Here is an 18691-nt window from a genome sequence, read left to right as displayed (position 1 = left end):
CATTAATCAATAATGAACATGTCTATAATAAATAATAAAAAATTATAGACAATTAATATTAAATGTTAATAATAACAAAAATTAATTATGAATGATTTTATCTTTTTATAATATAATGTTAAATTTTTTTATCTATATTTTTTTCAGTTCTATAATAAGAAACTTAAAAAAGTACACAAAAAAAATAATATTAATAATTATAATAATAATAATAATTATAATAATAATAATATTAATAATAATAATAATAATAATAATAATAATAATAATAATAATAATAATAATATGTAAAAAAAATTATTTGAAACTATAAAATATATGTAATACCCCAGATTTAAATAAAATAGAAATTGTATATATAAATACTTTAGACTACTATTCATATAGCTTGATTCAAATTTCGTTCATGATTCATTTTCATGTTATATAAAGTTTGCAATGATTTTGTTTGTGAGTAATGGGTAATGTTTCTGAAAACGATTATAAACTGTAGAACTAAAGTATACTATACAAATGGTATTGCACAACTTGATCTGCAATGGTAGTTCTTGTCTATATACAGGTCGCTGCGTAGATTGGATAGAAATGTAGTCATCAGGATGGGCTGTTGATTGGCCCACAGTTCAGATTGGCAATGCAGTGTAGATCTTTTATGTGCATTCACGAAGATGACGATGACTGTGAACATGGAAGTGCAAAATAGAATGTCACATAATTTTCGCCTTTATTTGGCGAATATCTTTCATTAATTGAAAGTATATTTTTGTAGTATATATTGCACAATATATCTGCACATGCAATAAAATTCAGTGCCAATTGATAATATTATCATGCTTCTTTTTTTAATATATATAAATATTTTTTGTGCTAAAAACCAATGATTTAAATTTGAACATAAATCTAATATTTAGATATTGAATATTCATCTACCTAACAATATATTTATATAATAAACCTAAATTTTTTATTTATTTAAATATGATTAAATTTGTTTTCATTGAAAATATAGACAAATCAATTATTATTGTTATATCTTTGAACAATTCATTTAAGAAACTAATTTCATTGAATTCATGTAAATACAATATAACTTTACAAGGACTGGGTATTATTAATACCTGCCACGACCAGCTGGGGAACGACTTCGATACCTTGATGTGCCAGTGCCTTTGTTGGTATAATAATCAGCATTTGGATCTCCACTATTATAGACATCCTGTGTATATCCATCTCGAGTAACATACCCACTGGCACGATTAGTCATATAATCTTCTCCGTAATAGTCTCTACTTCTACTTCCACCACCCTTGCCTGCATAATAACCTCCATAATCTGCATACATATTATTTCCTCTATAATTGAATGCAATAGAGGCAGCAGAACCATAACCCCTAGCTGTACCTCCTCGATTTCCTCTGAATCCTCCCATACCACCCCTGCCTCCACCACGACCCCTACCCCGTGAAATCTCAACTCTTAATTTTGCACCCATAATCTCTGTACCATTCATACTGCTGCAAGCAAGTTCTGCTTCATTCATATTCAAAAATTCGATAAATGCAAAACCTGGCGGGTTAAATGCTACCCAAACTTTGTTTAGCTTGCCATACTTTTCAAATTCTGTTTGAAGATCTTCTTTTTTTATACTTTCATTTAATCCACCGACATAAACACGCGTATATCCTTCTGGTGTCATTTTTACCTAAAAATTCAGAGGTACACAAAACTGTTTTTACACTTAGAGAAATTTGTTAATATATATAATACAAAAGGAATACAAATAGTGTACGACTATATATTTTAATTTTATTTCATTATTAAAATTGTTAATGAAATTTCATTATTAAAATTGTTAAGATAATAAATTTTCACAATGGATTCTGTATAAGCTATAAAACAAATCTTGAATAGTAACATATCAAAGGCTTGCGCGCCAATGATTTCACAGATAGTTATTAACTTCACATCAATGTACTTACTTGTACTTTCCTTTATAACTTTTAATTCTTAACTAAATTTCTCGAAAAATTGAGTAGAAAAAGAATATCCAGTACGTTGTTACATACAATCAATAGGGAAGAATCAACCGGGGTTCACAGTGCACAGAAACTGCATCCGACGTCTTGGCGTCTCCAACCCAGACGCCAAATGCATATACAGTCTGCTCGGATAAATTATTTTATTTTAGGAGAATATACAATATGAATAGAAGATTTTTTTCATTTGAAACTTTTCTCTTGATAAAGTATGCAATAATTGTTTCTAAGTAAATTATTTTAACATTCAAATGAATGAAATCTTTCATTATATTTTACTTTTATAGAACAATTTATCTGAGTAAACCGTACTCATACTTTTTAATGTTGCTAATTATATCGAAAACAATATAAATACACTACAAAACAATAATTAGTTAAAATTTTAATAGTTTCATGATATTTTAAATTTATTTGTAAAATAAATATTATATTTTACAACAATAAAAATATTTTTAAACATTTTAAACATTCTAAACAATTGACTATTGATTTAATAAATTATTGGTTAAATAACCAAAAATTGCTTCAAAAAATTAATTTTCATAATAATTTAATAATATAAATATAATTGAAATTATAGAATTAAATATAATAAATTTATAATAAATGATTGATATAAAAAATGTTACTGAACATTTTAATTCAAAATATTATATATTGTTAAATTTGCTAACTACATCATATAATGATGCGTATGCATAAAAGATAGAGTAATACTATAGTTATATGAAGATGGCAGTTTAAACGATATTAACAATGTTATTGGGATAACCATAACTTTCATAACGAAAATGTCATAATTAAATCAAAGAATTTTATTTTGTTTATTGATATAATTTATTGTTATCCAACAAATGGAAGTTACCTGATATTATTAATATAAGGATATATAAATTTATTTGCTAAAATTTTTGACATTTCATTTGAATCGTCAAGTTTAATAAAAATGCAACGATACGATATTCTTATTCAAGAGATAGAAGCCATAGATGATTATTTGGGTCCAACTTTTCGGTAAGTTTAATTAAATAGTTTTCTTTTATTGAAAACTTTGTTAAAAGACGCGCTTTTGGAATATTATCCCTTCACGCAGATGCGATATTTATCATGCATATGCGCACTAGAAGGGTTGAAAAGGGGGTGAGCACCCCCGTAGAAGAATAAAGAAAAATTTAATTAGAGTTCTATTATGTCAAGATTGTCAACTAATCAAGTTGATAATCTATTGTCAACTATGGTTCCAAAACACGAATATCTTTTATATGAAATAGAATCTACAGATACTAATAGTATAGGCCTTGTTTTCAGGTATTATTATTATTATTATTATTATTATTATTATTATTATTATTATTATTATTATTAGACATTTATTGAAAAAAAAATTCCAAAAAAAATTAAAATCAATCATTATTATTCTTATTATTATTATTTCCTTTTTAGAGCAATTTATGATGGCCATGAACATCAAAAATTTATGGAAAAGCTTGATGAGCGCATTAAAGCACATGATAAAGATATTGAAAGAATGTGCAATCATCATTATCAAGGTTTCATTGATTCAATTAGAGAACTATTACAAGTTCGTTCTCAAGCTCAACAGCTTAATGTTAGTTTGTAACTTAAAATTAATTTTCTATATAAAATAAAAATGTAATGATAACAAAATATTTTTTTATAGGCTGAGATATTAGAACTTGATAAACGTATCACTGCCACTGCCACCAAAGTAATAGAAAAAGGAGAAGAGCTTGTTAAAGCACGTAAAGTAGAAAGTAATATGGCTGCAGCAGTAGATAGTCTCACTATGTGTCTTCCTGTTTTAGCTGCTTATGCAAAGTTACAAAAACAATTAAAAGATAAACGATTTTATCCAGCTTTAAAGACATTGGAACAATTAGAACATCATGATTTACCAAAAGTAACAAATTACAGATTTTCTTCACAAATTACTCAACAAATTCCGCAGTGAGTAGTGTTATAAGATAAAAAACTATTTATTTTTACAGCAGAATGTAACTAAAGAATAATTTACACAGACATATTAAGTGACATTAAGTGATTGACAGATTACAATAATTTTAGACTACGTGAAAATATAAAGGATGCTTCCATGTCTGATTTAAGAGACTTTTTAGAAAATATTAGAAAATATTCACCAAAAATTGGTGAAGTTGCTATGAGACATGTAAGTAAGAAAGAAAATAAAAATTAAGAAAAATAAGTTTTTTTGAATTAAATTCATTTAATAATGAATTATATGATTACTGAGAATTACTAAGAAAATATTGTACGTTCAAATTTCAATCCTGAAATTCAAAAATATAATTAAAAGTAAAATTTGAATTATCCAGTTTTGCTATATTCTTCATGTTTAAGAAAATGTGAAAAAATTTTGAAAAAATTCTGATTTACATATATAATTATTAAAATTTACATATTTATTTAAATTTATTTTAAATTTATTTTTAATTAATGGAATTAATTTATATTCTTTAATTTAGTATTAATTTATTTGTTTTTTTTTAATGTAGAAATATTTAAAATCTTAATATATAATAAAAGAAATATTTAAAAAATTAATTCTTTGCATGAAATATCACAAAAAAGAATTTGGAATTTATTATAATGTATTCAAAATAATATAAAAACATTTGAAAATAGTAATTATATTAATAAATTGCTATTACAAAAATAAAAATACTTGTTTTGAAATTTATATGAAATTCATATTTTTAAAAATTTGTTAGCTTTTTAATCTTTTTATACTTATTAATCTAAAAGATTTATAATAAAAAAATTTGAAAAAATTTTCTAATATAAGTTTGATTTTATAATATATCAGATTTTTTTTTCAAAATTTTGTATTTCTTTAAATGAAAAAAATATGCAAAAAAATAGTTTATTCAAATTTTTTTCAGTTGAAATACAGAACCAAAATTTTGTATAAAATTGTATATAAATCTAATATATAATCCATTATCAAATAAATTTGAGAGGACTTATTGTCTTGAAAATTTAATTTTTATACATACAATATGTTTTCTTTTGCTTTTAGACACAAGAACAGTTAACTGTCGAAGCAGAAATTATTGGTCGAAAAAAGAAAAGATCACATGTAACAAATTCAAATGAATCAGAGGAAGAATTAAGCGCTCAAGACTTAATGGATTTTAGTCCCGTTTATCGTTGTATGCATATTTATACAGTACTTCGTGAAGGAGAAACATTTAAAGCATATTATAGGCAACAAAGAAAACAGCAAGCTAGATTAGTTTTACAACCACCTATTAATATGGTACATATTAATTTTCACAAAAATATTTCCTATATCTTAAACTTTTGTTATTTTGATATATATTGTTTCTAGCATGAAAGTATAAATGGTTATCAAACATATTTACAAGGCATTGTAGGATTTTTCGTAGTAGAAGATCATATTTTAAATACCGGTAATGGTTTAGCTACACGCACTTATTTAGATGAATTATGGCAGATGGCATTATCGAAAATCGTAAATGCATTACGTACCCATTCCGTAAGTAATAATGATATTTTAATAATTTTTAATAATTTTAAAATATGATAAAATATTATTAAATTATAATATACCATGTTAAAAAGATATTTTTTTAGGCGTACTGCACAGATGCGACACTTATTCTAAAAATAAAAAATCTTATAATGCTATTCAATACAACATTAAGAGTAAGTAATTTATAATATATTGTAAATTTATTATTAATTATAAAATTATGATATAATATATAATTCTTATTTATTTCTTCTTTTTTTTTTTTAAAAACAGAATTATGGATATTCAGTAGGACAACTTTGGGATTTATTACAAGAAATTCGAGTACATTATAATGAAGTTCTAATGCAACATTGGGTTCAAGTGTTTAGAGATATTTTGGATGAAGATAGTTTTTTGCCAATTCATGTATATTTTTATAATACTATAGAAAGTTTTGTTATATTATTTACACTAATATATATATATATTTTAGGTAACAACACAAGAAGAATATGATAACGTTCTTGATTTATTCCCATATCATGATGAAGAGTTACAAAAAATAGAATTTCCTAAAAAATTTCCATTTTCGGATATGGTACCAAAAGTTTATCAACAAGTAAAAGAATTCATTTATGCTTGCTTGAAATTTTCCGAAGATTTAAATTTTACTCAAACCGAAATAGATGAAATGATTTGCAAATCAACAAATTTACTATTAACGAGAACATTTAGTGGATGTTTATCATCATTATTTCGAAAACCATCATTAGCACTTCTACAAGTAGTTCAAATTATAATAAATACTGGTTATCTTGAAAAATCAACTAAATATTTGGAAGAATTTGTGTCTAATATTACAGGGTAATAAATAAATTATTTAAAAAGTATTTTTTTATAATATGAATAAATATATACTTTTACAGAACACCACATGAAGGACAATTGAGTTGTATGGATGTTGAATCAGCTATGTTTAGAGTTGCAAGAGATGATGCTGAAAAACAAATATGTGAAAAATTAAAAAATAAACTTGATGAATTTTTAGAATTGGAAAACTATGATTGGAATTTGGCAGAACCTCAAGGACATGCATCTGGTTTTATTACTGATCTCATAGCATTTCTGCAAAGCACCTTTACATGTTTTACTAATTTACCGGTATTACATATATTATTAATTTATAGAATTTTATATTTTTTATTTTATAGATATTAAAGTAAATAATATATTTCAGGATGAAGTTGCACAAGTTGCATGTGAATCTGCCTGTTCTCATATAGCAAAATCTATATTAGGAATATTAGTTAGTGAAGACGTAAAACAAATATCTATGGGTGCTCTTCAACAAGTCAATTTAGATACAATACAATGTGAGCGTATGTATTTTTTTTTATTCTTAAATAAAACGTACAACATACGGTTACAAAATATTTTGTGGCGATATTGAATTGATTCGAATATACTATTCTAAAAAAATTTTTTAATTTTTAGAATTTGCTGCCTCGGAACCTGTTTCTGGTTTACCCGAAGGTACCTTACTCCAACATTTTGCACAGTTAAGACAATTACTGGACTTATTTATGAGTTGGGACTGGCCTACGTATTTTCATGACTATGGCCATGAATCAAGTAAATATCATTTAGTAACTCCAAATATGGCTGTACTTTTGTTAGAGAAGTACGTATCATATTTTTTATGTGTGAAATAATGCAGTATTGTCATTATCTATATCTTAAAATATAAAAATATTATACTTACAGATTAAAAGAATCCGATAAAAAAACAGTATTTTCTGTATTAAAGAAAAGTGAACGAGATAAGAAAAAGCTTTTAGAAACTGTATTGAAACAATTACGTCAATTAGCACAAACGACACAACAACAATGAACTTAAAGTCATTATGTATATACCTCAAAGAGATTGTAAATATATAATTTTTAATATATAAAGCATATTTAAAAACATATTATTAATAAAATAATTGTGACAAAATTTCGATTGATCAATCACATGATTCCTTATTATCATGATACAATGATTATTAACATGCATATTGATTTTCGTACTGTCATCTTATATTTATTGTGCTTATGATATCAATTTTCTGATATTTATGTTACTATCATTTTTTTTTATAATTATTAACAATTTCATTTGAATTTCAGGCAATAGAATGTAATACATCAGTAAATTCCCATTACACTTATTATTTTAATTGTTTTCCTCCTAAATTTTCATTATTATTTTACATGTAAATGAGTTACATATTGTACAATAACTGTACAGTGAATAAAGTATGATGTATAAAGTCCCAATTCCTAAGTCTTACAGATGTAATTATCTTCAAAATTAAATATTAAAGAAATCAATATAATTCGTTAAAGTTATCCGAATTTTCACATCGATTTAATGATGCTGAACATTCATATTGAAATATAAAGTAAATACATATGTAGATAGATAATTATATTACGAGTAATAAAATAGATTAAATATAAATCAACAATAATTCCTGTAAAATAATACCAAGAGCTTAGAGTTTGATTCATGAATCAATTCGATAAGTATTTAATAGAGGTAAAACAAATTAATAATATGCATATATAGACTAATTATGATGCATGTGGCACAATTTAATGGATGATATATAATGATTAGGACTAATCATCAATATTGTCAGGATCCACATCATCAGGTAGCATAGAATATTTATTGGAAGCTACAAAATTCTGAAACAAAAAGTGATCATTTACAATTATTTACTAAAATTAATTAAAAAAATTTTTCCACTTACTGGAGCTTGCTCATCCTTTGCCTTTGGCATCCTACTAATATCGTCTTTTTCTCTTCGGTCTCTGTAAATATATTGCAATTTAATGCAATAACATAAATATATTTTTAAATAGTATTTCTGTTCGATTATTACCTATCTCCACCACGAGTATCATTTGATCGTGGAGGACCTCTTGAAGATGGTCGTCCACCACGGGAAGAAGGCTGACCTTTAGAATCTCCATATTGATCTAAATGATTAAAAAATCTTAAGTATGATATTAAGTAATATAAATTATTTTGGATTTATTTATTTATAATTATATTAAATCATATTTACCAGAATGAATAGGATGATTTCGTGGTGCCGATCTTTCATTTCGTCGACTTCTGTCATCTTCCGATCGCCAAGTTTGTCGACCCCTTTCTCTTTCATCGCGACCCTCCTAATGAGAATAATATAATAAATAAAATAATGCGATATATTTAATTTTTAAAATATCATAAAATTTTAATTATTGACATACTTACTCCATTACGTTTACCCCAAGTACCTTCTCTAGAACCACGTTTTTCTGAATCTCTACAAGAAAAATAATTGTTAAATATCTTAAAATTAATGATTTATTTATTTAATTAATGATTAAAAATATAAACAATTTTTATGTTTCTTATACCCGTCTTCTTTGGATTTTGATTCAGCATACGATTTTGCAAGTCGTTCTTCTATTTCTCTTTCCCTAGCAGTAGTATCCACAGGTTTTGCAGCACCAAATATATTTGTTGATGAAGCAGGTGTAGCAGCAGTTTGAGCTGCAGATTGTTGTTCTTCTTTTACAATAATAGGATCAATAGGTTTTGTACGAGGCTGAAGTTGCAATTTCGGCCTAGTTCTTGGTTCAGCTATAATAATTGAAAGAAATTTTTTTATATATTTTATTGACTATAATCATAAATAATACCTACGTTTATTTTCTGTAGGGGGCTTTCCTTGTCTACGTTGACCATCACGATCCCAATCAGAATCTCCATAATTACGACGCGGACCAAAACTACTTCCTCTATCTCCACCATCTCGATCTCTACTATCCCTATCATAACGAGGCCAATCTCTATCCCTATCCTCATCTCTAAAGCCACCTCTATCTCTAAATGTTGGTCTTCCTCTGTCACTACTTTCACGCCATGCACCAGGTTTATTATCATAATCAGAATCTAGATGATAAATACATTAATTTTAGTTTTCCTATCTAAATGAATTATAAATAAATACATGCGAGAATTAATATAATATAAACATACTTTCACGATCATCTCTTCGATCTCTGTTATCATATCGACTTCGATATGAATCTCCTTCTGATGTCAAATTTTCGTCTCGTGGACCACTTCTCCAGTCTCCGGATGTACGTTCAGGATCATCATAAGTATCTCTACGATTATCACGGCTCATTCGACCTCCACGACGATCATCATTAACACTATTTGAAACATCAATTCGTACTCTTCTTGTCTTCATAGGCTAAGCAATATTGTACAATAAGTGATAAGTGGTTATTTTGATGTAAAATGTTTCAGATTATAAATAAGTTTTTAAACTTACTGTGTTAGATAAACAAAGAGCATCAATCAAACTTTGACGATCTTCAAATTCAACATATCCATATCCTTTCAGTTTGTTAGAATCTTTTGGTAAACGTATATTAGAAATCTAAAAAAAATGATAATTTAAGTTAGCATAAACTAGTATAAAGTGAATGGTTTATTAATATTTAATGAAAAAAAATTGTTAAGATACTAACCTTCATATTTGCAAAAAATTCTGTTAAATATGTTTCATCCACTTCATATGGTAGATTTGAAAGATATGCTACATAAGGTGGATTAGTAGGAATATCCTCATCTGCAACACGAGGACCTCTTGCAGCTCTTGGAGCAGTAGGTAAAACTACTGGCTCTTTGCTACTTCTTGATGAAAACCCTTCTATAAATAATAATAATTTATATGTATTTAGATATGTATTTTAAATTATATTCAACAAAAATTTAAAATTTAAAATAGTATATAAATATAAATATATATATATATATATAAAATATATTAATATATATGTATATGCATATGTGTATACATATAAGCATATACATTTGTTATATATGTATAATAAAATATTATATATATATGTATATAAAATTTTAAAAATAAATATGTAAGGAATTAGGAAAATATGTAAATTTTTTATACCATGTTCTTCTTCCATTTCATCAATCCAACTACTGAATGGTTTTACTGGCACAGTGGGTGTTCCACCCCCATCAGCCAAAAATGACATTAAATCAACAGTTTTACACTTCTTCTTTTTTCCTTTTTTACCTGATAGAAATAAACATAGATAAAAGCTAACATTTTTTTAAAAAATTTTCAATATATAAGAATGCAATATTGAAAGCATGCTGCGTTTTGTAAAAAGTTTGGTTATGTCGTGAAAAAAATAATAGAAGTAGAATAATATTATAATTTTTCATATCGAAAATATTCTCAAATAATCGAAGTATTAATAGTTCAATTTTATTTAATAGAAATGTTTACCTGAAGACATGGTTACGACTCGAATTTAAAGTAATGCAAATCAAATCCGCGTTCCAATAGACCACACGACCAACCTCAGGATCCATAAGGCATGAAACATGTTTTAGAAAGATGCAAGTCAACCAACATTGAATACTACAAACTCAGACAGAAAGTTTATGTATTTATGTAAATATTCTATATAAATGAAATATACAAATAATTTAAATTTATTACAGTAACGATTAAAAATATTTATTCGTTTTTATTATCATATTCTTTTACCAAAAATGTTAATCAAATTTTTTGAATTTTTTAACATTATTAATTATAAAATTTATACAGAAATATAAATATAAAATAATATTGTATTATTTAAAATTTATATATTAATGTAAAAAAAATATTCATAATCATAGAAATAAAAGTTATTAAAAGTATAATATAATTAATATATTATTAAGATGGTATTTTTTGCAATTTTTAATTAAAAGAAACCAATAGAGATCATTCATAGAAAATTTCGGAACACATGGTTAACTTAAGAGTGAGTAGCGTTGTTACAGGAAGCAACTGCAAAGAGGCTCTAAGTCACGTGATCGTAACATAGTGTGCTGAAGACATGGCGGACAAAGAGGAGACAGAAAGGACCATCGCCGAAGACATCGTTGTCACCAAGTATAAAATGGCCGGTGACATCGTAAATCGTAAGAAAACGACTTAATGTTCACTAATGAAGCCTGTCAAACAAAAGTGAAATTGCCTGATTCATGCACAGGCTCCTTAATGTCATATTTTCTGCCTGGCCATATGGAATGTGGCGCGCTAATGCCGGGCTTTCTTACCATGTGGGATAGATAGCATTGACTATTATATTTTAATATTTTATGGATGCATTGAATATTTTATACTTTCTTAATGATTGATCTACAAGAATTACTATATTTTTATTATAAAATATCAAAAAATGCTTATTTTATATCATTATTGCAACATAATAATTTTAATAGGAACCATAATTCGCTTTTATTTCTATATTAATGTGTTTCCATTTCCATAAAAAGAATAGATTTTGCATGTTCAATGAAAACTTTTATATTGAATATTTTTATATGAATATTTTTATGTTTTACTTTTTATTATTGTTTGAATAATATATTTAATTATATTTTTATATATTGACTAAAACCTATATTTAAAATGTCTATAAAATTAACTAGAAATGGATTTGTTTAAAATTTTACATATAAATAAGTTATCGATTCTTAATGTTAATTTTTTTGTATTTTTTTTTGAAAAATAAAAATGGAAAAAAATTAAAAATGAATATTTTACAAAACAAATTGGTAACTATAACTTTTTGTCGAAACAAAATACGGATATGTTTATTAATTAAAATTAGTATTTTTTTAATTCGTAAAAAATAAAAATGAAAATTATATATAAAAAAAAATAAAATATATTAAAGATTTTTTGAATTTTTTGTAGTATTTTATTATGAAGAGAATGTTGATATCTTCTTTTAACATTTTGCAAAGTATTAAATTTATTTTTAACATTTAATATTATGTATATATATATTAAATATCTTATTTTTATTATAATAATATTTAAAATATTCCATTGTATATAATGCTTAAAATATTAATTAGTAATTATAAGTGATAAATTATAAAAATTTAATAATTTTAATAGTTTAATAACAAATTTTTATCATTTTATAATTTTAGGGGTATTAAAACAAGTTTTAGATAAATGTGTTGCTGGAGCATCTGTAAGAGAAATTTGTGAGTTTGGAGATAAATTAATATTGGATGAAACTAATAAAGTTTTTAAAAAAGAAAAAGAACTTAAGAAAGGAATTGCTTTTCCTACATGCATATCTGTTAATAATTGCATATGTCACTTTTCACCAATTGCAAGCGAGCCAGATCTTATTCTTAAAGATGAAGATATGGTAAAAGTGTAAGTTTATGGTATATAAATATAATATATGTTTAATTAAAAATTTTAATTTTTAAATAATAACTTGTATTTTTAGAGATCTTGGAGCACATGTTGATGGCTTTATAGCAGTTGTAGCACATACTATTGTTATAGGTTCTTCACCAACAAAAAAAGTTACTGGTAGAAAAGCAGATGTAGTATTAGCTGCACATTTCGCATCACAAGCTGCACTTAGGCTTTTACAGCCAGGTACAGAGGTATGTTATGTACATATTTTGTACTTATAAATTGTTTATAAATTGTTATAAATTTTCAAGAAAAAGCCTTTATATAATTTTGTTTTCTGTTTATAGACTTATACAATAACAGAGACAGTAGAAAAGATTTGTGATGTATACAAATGTAAACCAATTGAAGGAATGTTAAGCCATCAATTGAAACAATTTAAAATAGATGGAGAAAAAACTATTATTCAAAATCCAAATGATGCACAAAAAAAAGAACATGAAAAATATACTCTTGAAGCATATGAGGTATAATTATGTATAATAATAATAATAATAATATGTAATCTAATAAAACAAAGACAAAATCTATGTGGATTTTTTTGGTTCAGGTATATGCCATGGATGTGCTGGTTAGTACTGGCGAAGGAGTAGGTCGAGAACAAGACACTCGAGTTACTATATTTAAAAAAACAGAGGAAACATATCAGCTGAAATTAAAAGCGTCACGCATGTTTTACTCTGAAGTCACTCATAAACATGGTCTTATGCCATTTAATTTACGTACTTTTGAAGATGAGAAAAAAGCAAAAATGGCAGTTGTGGAATGCGTAAATCATAGGTTGATTGAACCATTCCAAGTGAGTTTTTATTAATTATATATAATTTTCATATTTTATCATAAGATTTTATTATAATTTATTATTATATTATAATTCATATATTAGGTACTATATGAAAAACCAAATGAATTTGCTGCACAATTTAAATTTACAGTACTATTAATGCACAATCGACAACATAAAATTACCGGAATTCCTTTAGATCTTGATATTTATCAATCAGAATATGTTGTCAAAGATCCTGAATTGAAGGTATAAATCGAATATTATCTTTTTTAATTGTTTCTTTTTTTATGAATTTTTTTTATTTTTTTATTAATTAATTATTTTGATCATAGACACTTTTGTATACCTCAGTACATCCGAGAACTACAAAAAGGATGAGAAAGAAGGCCGAAAAAGCTGCAGGTGAAGTGACAATGGAAGTTGATGCTAAGGCCTAACACAACCATTTTAACGTTCTTTATAACGTATTAACATCGTGCACTTTACGTTATTCTTGGTTGAGCAGCTTCAGAGCAGAAATTAGACACTTTTCAGCGTCACTGTACCTTAAACATTTTTCCTTTGATTGGAAAGCCATTGATAAATTGTGATTCTTTATATCATTATATATTTACTATACTCATATTATTGTTTGTTTAATTACATAACTATATTTACATTTCTTGATTCAGGAATGTCCGTATCTATATTAGTTTAAAAAAAAAGTGTCGAGTTCTGCCCTGAATGAATCGGACTTTACGACACTTATTATGCCACAACTTATTGACACTTATGTTTTTATACTGGAGTATCTTTTTCATGGACCATGGTATTATTATACACTAAACAATAATTATTCATAAGTCATTTTGCAGCTAATGTATTACATTTCAAACACATGAAATCTATTTTGCAAATAATGGTCGAAATATAATGACTTGTGCAACTTAATTCGACCGAGCCAGAAAGTGAATCGCACGTGCATTCATACTGTGTGTTTCTTTCGTAAAAGAAACCAATAAAATATGATTTTGATTTTGTAAATGTTTTTACAAAATTATTTCATGCTAAATGTCTACTTAATTATGCTAACGAAATTATTTTAACAAAATAATTAATACGTTCTACAGTTTCTGAATGCACTGCCGAACGTGATAATTCACTTTGACCCTGATGCTAGTTTTGCACTATGTGATTTTGTGCATCTTGTGTCTAGTGAATGAATAATCAATATCATAAAAAAAATCTGATTTCTAATTGTACAATTGGAATTAGAATGTCCATATTGGAATTCCGTATAAACAATGAAATGCCAATGAATTTCGAAGTGTTTCGTTGCAAAAACTTCCCAACCGTCAAAAAGTTTTTTATTCTTATCCATTTTGACTCTGTGCAATTTTACTGAAGAAAAGTAATATTGAGAGTAAATATTACTCAAATAATCATAGAAGCATTTTATGTTATTCACATTCAAGTGAATAAAAAGAGGATTATTTAAGAGCAAAAGATTTTTGATCTTATCGAAGTAAAAAGGCGGAAATTATGAAATATTAATACAATGTAATGATAGTTTTGTATAAGGAAGATAGATAATGTATTTGTTCTAGATATTTTTTCTACTCAAGTTGTGCATATGTCGAATGTTATCGAGTGTGCTTGTAAAACAAAAGATGTCTTAGGTTATTGTGCACTGTCCTTCATTTGCTCTAAGTAAATAATCTTTTCATATTTGATATCATTTATATTTATATAATAAAAATACAATAAATATGTACTAAAAAATATTTATTAATATTTTTATTATAAATATAGATAATATCAAATATAGAAAGATTGTATTTATTTAGATATTTTCTTTAAAATTTTTAATGAAACATTATATTAATAATTGAAACAAATATGAAAAAAATTCATTACAAATAATTTATCAATATATGATGCATATGTTTATATAAGGCAAAAAAAGGACTGTGTACAAATTTCATACTTAACTTAAAATTTAATATGGTGATATGAAAGAGAAATTGTTATTAAAAAATATTAATGACAAGCTAACAAGTATTTTGACACGTGCATATTTCGAGAATCATTATATTGCTCCTTTTTTTCTCTTTCAAAATAATTATACTGATGCATCTGTAAGATACTGTCTATTTCTAAAAAATTTACAAAATTTATTGACTAAAAATTAACGATCAAAAAAGATAGAATTTTATGAATAATATATCTTATTAATTTTTCTATAATATATAATCTCTGATGTGAAGAAAAGCGAAACATCAGAAATATAAAATCATATTTGCAGCTGTGTCTTATTAATATAACAGGTATGTCGTATAAATATAGTTTTAATACTTGCTTCTGTTATATATAAGAATAGTCAAAAAAAGATTAGTACTATAAAAGAATAGCAATACCACTTAATTACACGAAATTAGAATCAATATATTAAAAATAACGTTCAAAATAACATTATCGTGTCCATTTATAGATTCGTAAAAAAATAATAGATTCAAAAAATTTTTGTTTTTATTATTTTAAGAAGAATAATGTTAATGAATTTTTTTATCTCAACATTATTTTTTTAAATTGACAAAAAAAGTAATATAAGTACTGTAAATATATATGATTTATAGTCATAAATTTATGAAAAAAAAAAAAATGAAGATTTTTCTGTGTGATTATCATACATCTATATTACAATACAAAAATTTCAATTTTAACACAATTGTATTAGGAGTAGTAATATCAGCAACATTTATTTCACTGTCATTTCTAAGCCCCAGTTCTATTAGCGTTTTCGTTAAATTTTCACGAGTTCTTTCCTCGATACTTGCTACAGTTTGCATGTACAATGTTTTATTTTTTCCATCAATATATGTTGTCAGACCCGGATTTTTCATTTGCAAATCAGATCTCTCACATAAAAGTTCTATCAAATCTTTTAATTTAAATTTAGGATTATTAATTTTGATTTCTTTTGGAACTTGGCTACATGCCACACAGTCTTCTTTTTTTTCGGCTTCATAAGTGTAAGTATATATTCCATCTACATTATTGAGTACCTTCACAAAAAGAAATTACTTGCATATTATGTTTTATTTTTACAATTATCATAAATTAAAATAACAATACCATATAATTATTTAATGAAGCACTGCAACTGCTAGCAAGTTTAAATGCCTCTGTAGCACATGTTGCAGCAATAACAGCATTAGTAGATGCTACAGCAGGTATAATATTTTTTACTACTCCTTGCACTAATCTATATGTTAAGCCTTGTATTCCAAATTGTGCTGCTCTTTCATTAGATTTTTCATAAATCCAGTTTATATGTTGAGGATCATCACCATCTATTGCACAATCAAATGGATTTTCTTTTGGCCATTGAATTACTTTTACATATTCTATACAATGTTCTGGTAGACGAGGAGTATTTGCTATTGTACATAATGGATATGTGACCTATATTCCAATATAATGATAATTCAAGAAAGAAAAACTATATTATATCAAATGTAAAACATATTAGAAAAATTTACCTGAGGAGGATATAAATCTAAAGTACATTCAATACAAGCAGTCAAACCAGGTAATATTACTCTTGCATTTCCTTTAAAACCTTCTGTACCTCCATCAATCATTGGTATTACGCTTGATCGATCTAATTCTCCATTTTCATAAATTAACAATGATAACAACATGCCATTAATCCATCTTCTTGCAACTATTGAATCTAAACCACAAATTACTATGTGAAACTGTCTATAAAATTCTTCATCCTTATCTTGTATCTTGCAACAATGAGATATGACATTACAGCCTGGAATTCTATTATTAACAAATTTTGCAGCTACTTCTGCCTTTGATGAACCAATATCTTTGTGGTGGAAAAGAAATTGCCTGTAATTTTTTTTTGGTAAAATTTTTCATACTTTTTTTTAAAAAATATTTTAGCAAAATTTAATAAGAAATATTTTGGCAAATTATCGCATATTTTCGTACCGATTAAGATTAGATAATTCAATGGTGTCCATATCAATTACATGAATTTGTCTAAATCCCATTAATGCTAAATTTTTAAGTAATTCACATCCTAAACCACCAGCTCCAACAACGAGAATTTTACAATTATCTAATAAAAATTGTAAAGTTTCTGTTGATGGTTCGAAATCTGGTCTACAAAATGGACCCGATCTTTCTAATACTTTTCGTAAATTACTCCATCGTCTATGCATATGATCGGAACCCATTTTTAAAATACTGTTAAAATATTATTTATAATCACTTTTATAAATTATAAATTACTTTTAAATAAATATTAATTAAACATTTTATATATTTTATAACCTATAATATAATTCAAACATTCACTATGTTTAAAATACCTTGTATCAATAACAGTAGCGACGCCAAACTATCGCTTCTAGATGTATAAAATAATATAATATAATTACAATAGTGCATCAGTTTGAAGCAATTTTAAATAATTTTTAATATAATTTATAATTCTTTTTTTTCTTGAATCACTTTTTTTTTGAAGAAATATCTGAAAAATATTAATGTATGTTATTTTCTTTATAAATATATTGATTTAAATTCAATTGAAATCTGTGACTTTTTAATTTTTGAATATTTGATTTTCTATATATTTAATATATAATATATATTTGTTTATATGTAATTTTAATTTAATTAATTTCTTCAATTTAATTAAATCCAATGATAGTTTAATTATTTTATATACCGTTTCTCGAGCAAACTGCCTTCCATCACGGCGTGTTTATAGCCTCATAGTACAAAATCGATATGTAAATCAGTGTTATACGGATGAAATGGTGAGTAACTCTTGATAGTATTATATTAGATTAAACCAATTACATTGCTATATAATCATATATATATTGACCGCGAGTTTTAAAATTGTTTCGATACATTTTCTCATTTTCTCTGTAAAGGAAATTTATTTTTTATGAGCAATAATATAAATCTATAAATATTTAATCATACA

At 25.4% G+C, this 18691-nt stretch overlaps 5 protein-coding genes across 7 annotated transcripts; 2 read left to right on the top strand and 3 right to left on the bottom strand.

The window, feature by feature from the left end:
* Nucleotides 1-355: 355 nt before the first annotated feature.
* LOC413508 (RNA-binding protein Rsf1) lies at nt 356-2157 on the bottom strand. Its single transcript, XM_006560603.3, has 3 exons — nt 1980-2157; nt 1119-1702; nt 356-678 (listed from the first exon to the last, which is right to left on the bottom strand). Exons 2-3 carry the CDS (start codon nt 1694-1696, stop codon nt 651-653), a joined length of 606 nt encoding a protein of 201 aa, XP_006560666.1. The 5' UTR covers nt 1697-1702; nt 1980-2157; the 3' UTR covers nt 356-650.
* A 599-nt stretch (nt 2158-2756) lies between these two features.
* On the top strand, nt 2757-7912 carry LOC410084 (exocyst complex component 6B). 2 transcript variants are annotated; one of them, XM_003249662.4, is made up of 14 exons: nt 2757-3053; nt 3133-3347; nt 3483-3648; nt 3721-4007; nt 4125-4227; nt 5098-5337; nt 5410-5577; nt 5676-5747; nt 5848-5982; nt 6050-6420; nt 6483-6717; nt 6794-6935; nt 7051-7237; nt 7321-7912. In XM_003249662.4, the coding sequence occupies exons 2-14, from the start codon at nt 3229-3231 to the stop codon at nt 7445-7447; spliced, it is 2352 nt and encodes a 783-aa protein (XP_003249710.1). In that variant the 5' UTR covers nt 2757-3053; nt 3133-3228; the 3' UTR covers nt 7448-7912. The 2 variants fall into 2 exon arrangements, with proteins under 2 accessions (XP_003249710.1, XP_393572.3); XM_393572.7 differs by lacking the exon at nt 3133-3347 and having other exon boundaries at nt 2758-3053.
* Nucleotides 6931-11066, bottom strand: LOC409560 (eukaryotic translation initiation factor 4B). The gene is made up of 12 exons (XM_026440409.1): nt 10923-11066; nt 10578-10706; nt 10135-10316; nt 9936-10043; nt 9635-9854; nt 9299-9547; nt 9010-9235; nt 8864-8915; nt 8673-8778; nt 8487-8583; nt 8355-8415; nt 6931-8289 (listed from the first exon to the last, which is right to left on the bottom strand). Exons 1-12 carry the CDS (start codon nt 10930-10932, stop codon nt 8221-8223), a joined length of 1509 nt encoding a protein of 502 aa, XP_026296194.1. The 5' UTR covers nt 10933-11066; the 3' UTR covers nt 6931-8220.
* Nucleotides 11067-11454: 388 nt separating this feature from the next.
* On the top strand, nt 11455-14554 carry LOC412221 (proliferation-associated protein 2G4). Its single transcript, XM_006560596.3, has 7 exons — nt 11455-11608; nt 12632-12866; nt 12943-13105; nt 13202-13381; nt 13465-13713; nt 13801-13947; nt 14034-14554. The coding sequence occupies exons 1-7, from the start codon at nt 11524-11526 to the stop codon at nt 14136-14138; spliced, it is 1164 nt and encodes a 387-aa protein (XP_006560659.1). The 5' UTR covers nt 11455-11523; the 3' UTR covers nt 14139-14554.
* On the bottom strand, nt 14374-18493 carry LOC409394 (NEDD8-activating enzyme E1 catalytic subunit). Of its 2 annotated transcripts, XM_006560597.3 has the most exons (6): nt 18428-18493; nt 18069-18229; nt 17686-17943; nt 17223-17583; nt 16816-17145; nt 14374-16745 (listed from the first exon to the last, which is right to left on the bottom strand). In XM_006560597.3, the coding sequence occupies exons 3-6, from the start codon at nt 17931-17933 to the stop codon at nt 16365-16367; spliced, it is 1320 nt and encodes a 439-aa protein (XP_006560660.1). In that variant the 5' UTR covers nt 17934-17943; nt 18069-18229; nt 18428-18493; the 3' UTR covers nt 14374-16364. The 2 variants fall into 2 exon arrangements, with proteins under 2 accessions (XP_006560660.1, XP_026296193.1); XM_026440408.1 differs by lacking the exon at nt 18428-18493 and having other exon boundaries at nt 17686-18199.
* Between the last annotated feature and the right edge of the window lie 198 nt (nt 18494-18691).

Source organism: Apis mellifera, linkage group LG4 (genome assembly GCF_003254395.2).
Source record: "Apis mellifera strain DH4 linkage group LG4, Amel_HAv3.1, whole genome shotgun sequence".
Classification (NCBI taxonomy): domain Eukaryota; kingdom Metazoa; phylum Arthropoda; class Insecta; order Hymenoptera; family Apidae; genus Apis; species Apis mellifera.
This window is presented reverse-complemented; position numbering and strand designations above follow the sequence as displayed.

Coding starts and splice junctions, on each gene's coding strand:
- LOC409394 (XM_006560597.3), bottom strand. CDS start 17,933: ATGGGTTCCGATCATATGCATAGACGATGGAGTAATTTACGAAAAGTA. Junction 17,584..17,685: donor GAATTATCTAATCTTAATCG/GTACGAAAATAT, acceptor AAAAAATTACAG/GCAATTTCTTTTCCACCACA. Junction 16,746..16,815: donor CTTCATTAAATAATTATATG/GTATTGTTATTT, acceptor CTTTTTGTGAAG/GTACTCAATAATGTAGATGG.
- LOC413508 (XM_006560603.3), bottom strand. CDS start 1,696: ATGACACCAGAAGGATATACGCGTGTTTATGTCGGTGGATTAAATGAA. Junction 679..1,118: donor TCCCCAGCTGGTCGTGGCAG/GTATTAATAATA, acceptor CCATGTTCACAG/TCATCGTCATCTTCGTGAAT.
- LOC409560 (XM_026440409.1), bottom strand. Junction 9,236..9,298: donor GCCCCCTACAGAAAATAAAC/GTAGGTATTATT, acceptor CAATTATTATAG/CTGAACCAAGAACTAGGCCG. Junction 8,584..8,672: donor AAATCATCCTATTCATTCTG/GTAAATATGATT, acceptor TTAATCATTTAG/ATCAATATGGAGATTCTAAA.
- LOC412221 (XM_006560596.3), top strand. CDS start 11,524: ATGGCGGACAAAGAGGAGACAGAAAGGACCATCGCCGAAGACATCGTT. Junction 12,867..12,942: donor GATGAAGATATGGTAAAAGT/GTAAGTTTATGG, acceptor TTGTATTTTTAG/AGATCTTGGAGCACATGTTG. Junction 13,106..13,201: donor TTTTACAGCCAGGTACAGAG/GTATGTTATGTA, acceptor TTCTGTTTATAG/ACTTATACAATAACAGAGAC.
- LOC410084 (XM_003249662.4), top strand. CDS start 3,229: ATGTCAAGATTGTCAACTAATCAAGTTGATAATCTATTGTCAACTATG. Junction 6,718..6,793: donor CATGTTTTACTAATTTACCG/GTATTACATATA, acceptor AATATATTTCAG/GATGAAGTTGCACAAGTTGC. Junction 6,936..7,050: donor AGATACAATACAATGTGAGC/GTATGTATTTTT, acceptor TTTAATTTTTAG/AATTTGCTGCCTCGGAACCT.